General features: G+C 41.8%; 1 protein-coding gene across 1 annotated transcript; it reads right to left on the bottom strand.

The window, feature by feature from the left end:
• Nucleotides 1-83: 83 nt before the first annotated feature.
• On the bottom strand, nt 84-8,996 carry LOC133998034 (interferon-induced protein 44-like). Its single transcript, XM_062437773.1, has 8 exons — nt 8,972-8,996; nt 6,483-6,536; nt 6,342-6,375; nt 6,052-6,247; nt 1,596-1,742; nt 1,283-1,454; nt 1,037-1,137; nt 84-263 (listed from the first exon to the last, which is right to left on the bottom strand). The coding sequence occupies exons 1-8, from the start codon at nt 8,994-8,996 to the stop codon at nt 84-86; spliced, it is 909 nt and encodes a 302-aa protein (XP_062293757.1).
• Nucleotides 8,997-10,827: the final 1,831 nt, after the last annotated feature.

The raw sequence follows: 10,827 nt of genomic DNA on the forward strand, positions 1-10,827 counted from the left end.
AGATTATTTTAGACATCTTGCTGGATAATAGTGCAATTGTCATGACATACAGCTTTTTTATGCTGTCCTCAATCTTATTCGTATCAACCTTCAGACTGAATCATTTTGTGGTTCATGGATTCTTCTCCGAAGTCGATGATGTGTCTCAGTGCACTCAGGATCAGTGAGTCAACGTCATCATTCAAGTTGATTTCTTCAAAGTAGTTTCTCACGGGGAAGATGCAGTTCCTTCGGATACCCACATTTCTACTCAACTGCTCCATCTACATTAAAAAATAAATAAATCACATGTCAAAAGTAACCATTGGCTTCTGTACTCACTGCACCATTCAATTGAGTTGTTCTGATATTGACATTATTAAACATAGAGGATATTGGTTAAACATAATCAATCCATCACATATTTCAAAGAATATGGCTGGTGATTAATGATCTACTAACAAGCATGTTATGCACATCCAATAGTATCCAATTTGTTGTTCTCCAAAAACTATTAAAATATTTTCCTGAAGTTGAAGTACAAAGTCATGAAGTTGTGCATTCTTGCACATGCTCAGTGGCATCAACCATACAAGGAACATCTTTACTGAGAGTGAAAATCTGCAGGTTGTTAAATGTAGTACAACAAACTAGTGAAGCTGTGAACAAAACCACATTCCTGCAAATGGTTTAGTGGTGTCTGTCTTACAGGGAACGACTTGAGACAAACTATAGTTGCCATTGTCTTCATTATGAAGGAACAAGTCGCCTGGGGGACCGATGTGGCTCATTGATGTGTTTTGGAAATAACTAAAGTCTGTGGCACAGAGGAATAAGATACATCAGGCTTTGGATACACAAACAATACTCGTAAGTAGACCAATTCAATGTTGGTTTGGATCCAAATATGAGATTTGTTAACAATGACAAAAATATAGAAAATTGCCAGGATGATCCTTTAAATTTATGGCAGTTTACTGTGAAACTGACGATCTTGTCAGTGTAATTTTGGTAAGATAAAAGTGTCAAAATAGTTTTTTAATCGAATTTAATGTACCATCTCCTTCAGGTTGACAGACTTGTAGACGTTCTTTAAATCTTCTTTGATCTCAGGACAGGCCTCATCAATTTTGGTGATGATGGCCACTTGGGGAATCCCTGCCAGGACAACAAACAGTTGTTGTAATGAAGTAAATTAAAATACAGGAGGTAGGGAGGTGTTTAAAAATGTTTGGTTCCACATTAAGGTGATGTTTTTCAAGTATATGTAGAAAAGAAAAACGACATTGATTTGTGCTCTCACCTAGCTCACTGGCTGCTCTCCTGATTTCCTGAATCTTCCTGGTAACTTCTTCTTTCATATGACTTACTGTGTCAGCAGGAATGACACAAAGCAGGACATGGACTTTATCATTGGGATTTACTTCTGTGTTGTAATATTGGTCGCCTTCTGACAACGTATGTTCAGGATTCAACTGAAAAACAAAGTTAAATCCACCTAAATGATCAAAAACACATTTCCATTTGCTTGGAAGAGAAAATATGTCTGAACCTTTGACTGGTACTGTAATTTAAAATAATATTAATAGTAATAAATATCTGTTTGCATTAACTACCTTGTAATTGTCCTTCACGCGTCCCTTCAAAGCCAGTTTGACATCGTGCACAATGACACCTTTGCTTTCTTCTAGGCCCATGATGTCACTGAAGACAAAAGGGTAAAAGGTGCTTGGGTTTTCCTTTTCCATCTTGTAGGTTTTGTACTGTCAACCACAAACAGAAAAAAGAGCAGTTATTGTGATCATTAGAGAGCAAGAACAGATACATCAATAGGCAAGGCAAGGCAGTTTTATTTATATAGCACATTTCATACACAGTGGCAACTCAATGTGCTTTACATAAAACAAACATTTAACAGGAAAAATTGAATTGATGGAATTTGAGAAATAAAAATAGCACCTTGCCCAATACCCATCTTCCATGTAGTAAACAGTATTAGATTAGTTAGATTTTCCCCAGACATTGTCTGATTAATCAGTTTAGTAAGTTGCAAAAAGTGGTCATGTATTCCCCTCCCTGAGCTACTACCTTATCGTGCCGGAGGGGTTTGCGTGTCCCGAAGACCCAGGGAGCTCCGTTGTCGGGGGCTATATGCCCCTGGTAGGGTCACCCAAGGCAAACAGGTCCGGGGGGAGGGACCAGACAAAGCGTAGCTCACAAAACCCAAATGACGAGTACAATACATGGTCCTTGGTTTCCCTTGCCCGGACGCGGGTCACCGGCCCCCCCCCCCCTGGAGCCAGGCCTGGGGGTGGGGCTCGATGGCGAGCGCCTGGTGGCCGGGCCTGCACCCATGGGGCCCGGCCGGGCACAGCCCGAAGAGGACACATGGGACCCCCTTCCAGCGGACCCACCACCCGCAGGAGGGGCCAAAGGGGTAGGGTGCAATGTGAGCTGGGCAGCGGCCGAAGGCGGGGGCCTTGGCGGTCCGATCCTCGGCTGCATAAGCTAGCTCTAGGGACGTGGAATGTCACCTCTCTGGCGGGGAAGGAGCCCGAGCTGGTGCGCGAGGTTGAGAAGTTCCGGCTAGATATAGTCGGCCTCACCTCGACGCATAGCAAGGGCTCTGGAACCAGTCTTCTCGAGAGGGGTTGGACTCTCGTCCACTCTGGAGTTGCCGTTGGTGAAAGGCGCCGGGCAGGGGTGGCAATACTTATTGCTCAGCTTGGCGCCTGTATGTTGGAGTTTACCCCAGTGGGCCTCCCTCCGCCTTCAGGTGGGGGGATGGATCCTGACTGTTGTTTGTGCCTATGGCCCAAACACCAGCTCAGAGTATCCACCCTTTCTGGACTCCTTGGAGGGGTGCTGGAAAGTGCTCCCTCTGGGGATTCAATCATTCTGCTGGGGGACTTCAACGCTCACGTCGGCAGCGACAGTGAGACCTGGAAGGGTGTGATTGGGAGGAACGGCCCCCCCAATCTGAACCCGAGCGATGTTCTGTTATTGGACTTCTGTGCTCGTCACAGATTGTCCATAACGAACACCATGTTCAAGCATAAGGGTGTCCATATGTGCACTTGGCACCAGGACACCCTAGGCCGCAGTTCGATGATTGACTTTGTAGTCGTGTCGTCGGACTTGCGGCCGCATGTCTTGGACACTCGGGCGAAGAGAGGGGCGGAGCTGTCAACTGATCACCACCTGGTGGTGAGTTGGCTCCGATGGTGGGGGAGGATGCCGGTTAGACCTGGCAGACCTAAACGCATTGTGAGGGTCTGCTGGGAACGTCTCGCAGAGTCTCCTGTCAGAGAGAGCTTCAATTCCCACCTCCGGGAGAACTTTGACCATGTACCGGGGGAGGCGAGGGACATTGAGTCTGAGTGGGCCATGTTCCGTGTTCCTTGGTCCGCATAGCTGGTAGTAAGTCGGACTCGTTTTCGGTGGGGGTTGGACTCCGCCAGGGCTGCCCTTTGTCACCGATCCTGTTCATAATTTTTATGGACAGGATTTCTAGGCGCAGCCAGGGCGTTGAGGGGTTCCGGTTTGGTGACCTCAGGATTGGGTCACTGCTTTTTGCAGATGATGTGGTCCTGTTGGCTTCATCAGACCGTGACCTCCAACTCTCACTGGATCGGTTCGCCACCGAGTGTGAAGCGGCCGGGATGAGAATCAGCACCTCCAAATCCGAGTCCATGGTCCTCAGCCGGAAAAGGGTGGAGTGCACCCTGCGGGTCGGGGATGAGATCCTGCCCCAAGTGGAGGAGTTCAAGTACCTCGGGATCTTGTTCACGAGTGAGGGAAGGATGGAGCGGGAGATCGACAGGCGGATCGGTGCGGCGTCTGCAGTAATGCGGGCTCTGCACAGATCCGTTGTGGTGAAGAGGGAGCTGAGCCTAAAGGCGAAGCTCTCGATTTACCAGTCGATCTTCGTTCCTACCCTCACCTATGGTCATGAGCTTTGGGTAGTGACCGAAAGAACGAGATCGCGGGTACAAGTGGCCGAAATGAGCTTCCTCCATTGGGTGGCTGGGCTCTCCCTTAGAGATAGGGCGAGAAGCTAGGTCATCCGGGAGGAGCTCGGAGTAGACCCGCTGCTCCTCCGCGTTGAGAAGAGCCAGATGAGGTGGCTCGGGCATCTAGTTAGGATGCCTCCCGGACGCCTCCCGGGTGAGGTGTTCAGGGCACGTCCCACCGGTAGGAGACCCCGGGGAAGACCCAGGACACGCTGGAGAAATTGCTGGAGAGACTGTCTCTCGGCTGGCCTGGGAACGCCTCGGGATCCCCCGGGAAGAGCTGGACGAAGTGGCTGGGGAGAGGGAAGTCTGGGCTTCCCTGCTTATGATGCTGCCCCCGCGACCCGACCCCGGATAAGCGGTAGAAGATGGATGGATGGATGGATGGATGGTCATGTATTTTTGTGATCTTATAGGTGTTTACTGATAACTTCTTTCCCCTGGCAGAGACAAACATTTCAGTGGTGTGCAGCGAAGATGAGAATAGCTGGGTCATGTTTGTAGACCTGTTTCCAGTCAAACTGTAAACATGTGCGGAATCACAAATATACCCTAAAAGATGCAAACTGCTGTCTGAAGCCAGATAAAATATGAGGAGTTGTTAAATGTTGCCAGAAATTGAAAATTTTTGATAAGCAATATTGGGCGTAAAAAACCCCTAACAAAAAAAAAAAAAAAAAAAAAAGGAATGAAACTTCAGTTATAATTATTCGTCTGTTTGAAGAAAGAAGACAAACTGATAAATTCTTCTGATACATTTTGATGATGTAATATTTTCACATCATCCAAAATTCACCTTTTGTCAAACACATCTTCCACATTTTGTGATTCACTTTCAGCAAGTTAAGTTTGTCTTCTTGAATTGTACTTTTCTATCTCGGGCCCCATTTTAATGATCTATGGTGCATGGCGTGAATCACATGGCGCAAGTGCCTTTGGGGCGTGTCCAAATCCACTTTTGCTATTCTTACGGCGGAAAAATGGTCAATGCGCCAGGGCGCATGGTCCAAAAGGGTTGGACTTAAGTTCCCTCATTAATCATAGGTGTGTTTTGGGCTTAACACACGGTAAACCAATCAGAATGTCATCTCCCATTCCCTTTATAATCCAGGAGCGCTGTCACTTTGGCAGATTGCTATTATAACGGCGCATTTGCCAAGCAATGTGTTTCAAGAATAAAACATGAGTTACTGTTGCTGAAAAGAAAGTTGGCTGATGAGCTGCTAACCCGACATTTCATTCATAAAAAGTAAGACTATGGAGTTATAACCAACCAGTCTGCTGATGAGTGTAGAGGTGTGTGTGGTTATACTGCAACAGCCTGGTGTCATCAGCTGATTTTATGAACAGTGAACGGCTGTGTGTAATGGCACTGCGCTCTGTGTAGCAGCTCAGAGGCTTTAGACGTATCAACACATCAGTACTACAGTATGACCACCTGTGGATTAAATACACTGTAAGAATCACCCATATTGATTAACAGATCAATACAGATGTTTTAACCAAAGATATTCAGATGCTTTTCTTGTTGATAAAAAAAAAAGGTGCTGATCCCCCAGACTAATAAACATACACAGTAGTGAAAAGGCTCATTTTCATTTAATCTGTAATTTTTACAATCAATTAAATCTGATAAATATTATGACTAACCAATATGACATGTATTTATTTTAATATGTTGATGTAATAGGCTACTTTTATTTATTTTTTGTATGTTTGTTTGCCGCTGCCTGTCCTGCATTGTGCACCCGCCTATCCTAAAATCCTGATAATGCACAGTTAAAATAACAAGGAAATATGCACCAGTGAGTTCAAGAGATACGTGAAGGACTAACATACAGACACACAGACAGAGATTCCTTCTTCTGATAGATAGATGGAACAATGAAAATGTTACAAATGCATTTTATTGTTATCAATAGGCTACTATTATCATCAGTGTTATAATCAGGAGGGAAGAGGCTCAGTCGAGTTTCATAAAGGTTTGCAAAGTTTTTATAAGACATACTACATTTGAGAGGTTTCTTAATTCATCAAAGCAATCAAACTTGCTTCATACCTCTTTGGTGAAAGAGTCATGAGAGATGTTATCCACCATGGCCAGTGTGGACATCCTGCCTTCTAAGACACTTTTAACAGAGTTGATGAAACTGGACTTTCCAGCTCCAGCTGGTCCATAAACAAGAATCCTGAGCTGCCGATCTTCAATGTAAGGTTTGTAGTCCTTCATATACTGCAGATCGATCTGTTTGTCTCTGCTCAGAAAAGGAGACATTATGTTACATTAGAGTATCGACTAAAGTTCAATTTAACAGTTAATTTGTGCAGCGAAGGTGTAGACACACTCACTTCCAGTTTATTTCTCTCCATGGTGTGTCGAGAACTGATAAATACAGGACACATGTTCACATAAGATTATGAAGAAATACATTCATCATGCAGCAATGAGCTAATTTCTTAAAATTGTAAAATTATCAAAAACAGTCTTACGTGGAGGAGGCTTTTTAGCAGATTTTCGTTTTTTAGCACAAATTGCTCCCATAGCTGGAGAGTAAGAAAGTCACACAAATATTTCAATAATCATGTTCAAAGTATTTAGGTTAAACTTTTGTAAAGAAAGTAAGTTAATAATTAATAATTTTTTCTGATATGCTGCAACAACAAATTAGATTTTCTGTACTTAAATTAAAAATATTTTAGGGTAATTTATAATGCAAATGAGATATAAAAAGCCACGTTGGTTGAAACCACTGAAAATGATGGTGCATCTTAATAAACTTTTTCAGTTCACAAAATGTGCTCAGTTTTTTTTAACGGTCATACCGTGACAGTAAAGAAAACACATCAAAATTATTTATTATAAGAAAAATTATTTAAAAAATGAATGACCAAAAACAAGCTTTAAATTAATTCAACTAAAGTTAATGACACGACAAGTAAACGTTTTTAAAAATACACTTATCTTTTTTTTCTATTCAAAAATAAGCACAATACCGATCTTTTAAACAAAAACAGATTGTTAAACTGTTTTTGTTTAAAAGATCGGTAACACAGGAAACAATAATTTATATATCTCTCATTTGAGGATAGGTGTGATTGGTAGTTCATACCTGTGTTGTTGTTGTCTTACTGGAACAAAGTGAAAGACTGAAAGTGAGCCACAGATTAAGAACAGTAATTCATGCTCTCCTGTAATGTCAGTTCAGTGATAAACATGGTAAATTATTCTCCCACTCTCACAAAAGAAAATGAAAAGACGCGTTCAGAACTGATCTGCTGCAGATCTAAACATGCTCATATCCTCACAGTGGGACATATTTTTAATAAAACAGAAAGAGGCAGCAACATTTATTTTGATTATCACAACAAAAAACACACTAGCCTCACATATTGTTAGCATGGTAGTTAGTTAGGTTAATAGGATGTGGCAGATTCATCCCAGATTCAACCCCTACTGAGGAACAGAGAATACATCTGGTTTGGGACTGTGGTTGGTACTGGAGTTCAGCCTATATTATCTGGTAATGTGAGGGGTGTTCAGATGCAATCTTAAATATATATATATATATATATATATATATATATATATATATATATATATATATATATATATATATATATATATATATATACACATACGTTATGTCACTTCTTTATGAGCAGGACCACAATAGCCAATGAGAGACATGTCTACAAGGGAGACAGAAATGAATGAGAAGACTTTAGAAAAGGCCACCTTGAAGAAACGACAAGCTGTTGTACGTGTGTGTTTGACAGCTTAGATAAAGGAAAGGCTGGTTAATATGTGGCAAGAACATCTTTGCCTATATAATGTGTCTTCCAAGATATAATACGGACAAAGAGAAGACCTTTACTGAAGCAAGTTGTTGCACCGTGAGATCAGGAGAGGTGGTGCGTTGCTCCCTCTGGAATGATAATGTTAGCTGCAGATCTGGTGACAGGATGAAGTGACCAAGGGTGCTGTTAAAAATTGCAAAAAAAAATGTATAAAATAAAATGTATAAAATTAAACCAGGCTTAATAACAACAACAACATGAGGGACATTTCTAAATGAAAGAATGCATTTATTAATCAGAGCAATCAACTAGTGAGAGCAAAGCAAATGCTGTGCTGGAGGGGTGGGGCTGCCGAGTGACAGTACGAGCGTTATTGACACTCCTCCTAGCTCTGATTGGTTGTTTTGATTCGGGAGTCGCTGATTCTTGCAAATCACACTCAGATACAGTGGGTTTTTTCCAGGCGGGGAGTTCTGGTCCTCTGAAATGATGCGAACGTGGAAGTAACTTAAAACCGCATTCTATCAAAAGGTCACCAGGGGGCGACCGTTTTGGTGTCAAAAGGACTTCCGTCTCTATACAAGTCAATGGAGAATTCACCAACTTCTCACTTGATTTATAAACTCAGTAAACATTTTCAAAATGTGTTTATGGGCTCAATCGTTAGTTTAAAGCCTTCTTCAATGCAGTATGATGTTCATTTGTGAAATTTTGACCTCCCTGATTTTATATTTGACGATAAAGCAGGGTATGTATTAGGGCGTGGCTACGTCGTGATTGACAGGTTGATTGGTTCACAGGTTCAGGAGGGCGCCTCTTGCTCCTCCTGATGCCCATGTAAGTAGAATCCGTGTTTTTTTTTTACCCAGCATGCACCTGAAATTTTCAAGATGGCGCTGCTTAGATCCGAAACTATTCGCTTCCAAGCAGCAGTCCACAAACCAATGGGTGACGTCACGGATGTTACGTCCATTTTATATACAGTCTATGGTTTTTTCAGTTTGTCTGTATCTTATTCTGCTGTCAGACTGTAATGGTAAATGGACTGTACTTATATAGCACTTTTCTAGTCTTTTTGACCACTCAAAGCACTTTTACACTCCATGTCACATTCACCCATTCATACACTGATGACGGGCTACCATGCAGGGTGCCAACCTGCTCATCAGAGGGAAACTAACATCCACACACCGTTGTCGCAGCCATCGGGAGTAATTTGGGGTTAAATATCTTTCTCAAGAACACATCAACATGTGGACTGGAAGAACCGGATCCTCTGATTGGTGGACAACCGCTCTACCTCCTGAGCCACAGCTGCCACATAATGACAATTTTAGAAAATATAACACAAAAATAGTTACATACTGCAGCTTTAATGAAAATAGGAAATGTCATGTTACCGAATATTTAAATCCCACTATTACTGTCGTTTTAACGTCACAAAAAAATTGTAGGTTTTTCCGTTCAAATGAAAACGTATAATGCCACAACAACAATATAACAAGACAACGAAGTTGACCACAACAAATTCTTTAGATAAGATCTTCACTTGCTTCCCTTATCTGTAAAGTGCCTTACATAAAATTAAACTGCATAGTTTTGGATGTGTTTCTTTCGCTTTTGATTTTATTGCATTTAAAATTCCTTTGTCTCAAATCTTATACTTATCAATACACATAACCTGTAATGTAAAACAAAGAGCTTAAGAAATACTGTCAGACTGAAATTCAGAGAAGTCATCGTTTAAATTATTTTTCTAACATGATTTATCATCATTAATCAGTTGTTAACAAGTATTGTACTTTGTAGAGATCATTACTGCTTTCAGCTGCAGAGATTGCAAGTTCACCTTGTAGCAGCATCTGTTGGTCTTAATACATGACGATGGTTAACATGTCCGTTAATAATGAAAAAAGGGAATGTCATGTTACCGACTATTTAAATTCCACTATTATTGTCGTTTGAACATCACAACAATAATTTAGGTTTTTCCATTCAAATTAAAACGTATAATGCCACAACAACAAGACAACGACGTCGACCAAAACAAATTCTTTAGATAAGATCCTCACCTGCTTCCCTTAACGTTCCTTATCTACGCCCTATTACATAAAATCAAACTGCATAGTTTTGGATGTGTTTCTTTCACTTTTGATTTTATTGCATTTAAAATTCCTTTGTCTCAAATCTTATACTTAACAATACAGATAACCTGTGATGTGAACCAAAGTATTCGCCTTCAGAAATACTGACACATTGAAATTCAGAGTAGTCATTGTTGAAATGTTTTTTCTAGCATGATTCATCATCACTCATCTTTTTTTTTCTAAAGTAGCCTACTTTTTATCATTACTGCTTTCCTCTCAGCTGCAGAGATCGTAAGCTCACCTTGTAGCAGTAGCTGTCGGTGCGATGACAAAGTCTTAATACATGTCGATGGTTAAAGCTGCAGTATGTAGTTATGATAAAAAAAGTGGACTTAGCCAGAATATTTGAACAGGTCAACCTGAAGGTCCCTCCTTCTTCCTCTCTGCTGCGCTGCAGCCCTGCCTTCTAAGCCCCTCCTCACAGAGGAACCTGCCATGCACGCTACATGCACGTGAAGACTTGTCACCGTAGTTACAGAGGAAACCTGTTTGACCCAGTGAGAGCAAAGCAGATGCTGCCGAGTGTGAGTATGAGCATCATTAACACTCCTTGCTCTGATTGGTTGTTTTGATTTGGGAGCGGTGGATTCTTGTAAATCACATTCCAACCACCAGATGGACCCAGATACAGTGGATTTTTTCACCGTTTATCTGTATCTTATTCTACTGTCAGGACGTTATGGTAAATGGACTACTTATATAGCACTTTTCTAGTCACATTCACCCATTCATACACTGATGACGGGCTACCATGCAGGGTGCCAACTTGATCATCAGAGGAAAGCTAACATTCACACACCGTTGTTGCAGCCATCGGGAGCAATTTGGGGTTAAGTATCTTTCTCAAGAACACATGAACATGTGGACTGGAGGAGCTGGGAATCTAACCA

Source organism: Scomber scombrus, chromosome 17 (assembly GCF_963691925.1).
Source record: "Scomber scombrus chromosome 17, fScoSco1.1, whole genome shotgun sequence".
Classification (NCBI taxonomy): domain Eukaryota; kingdom Metazoa; phylum Chordata; class Actinopteri; order Scombriformes; family Scombridae; genus Scomber; species Scomber scombrus.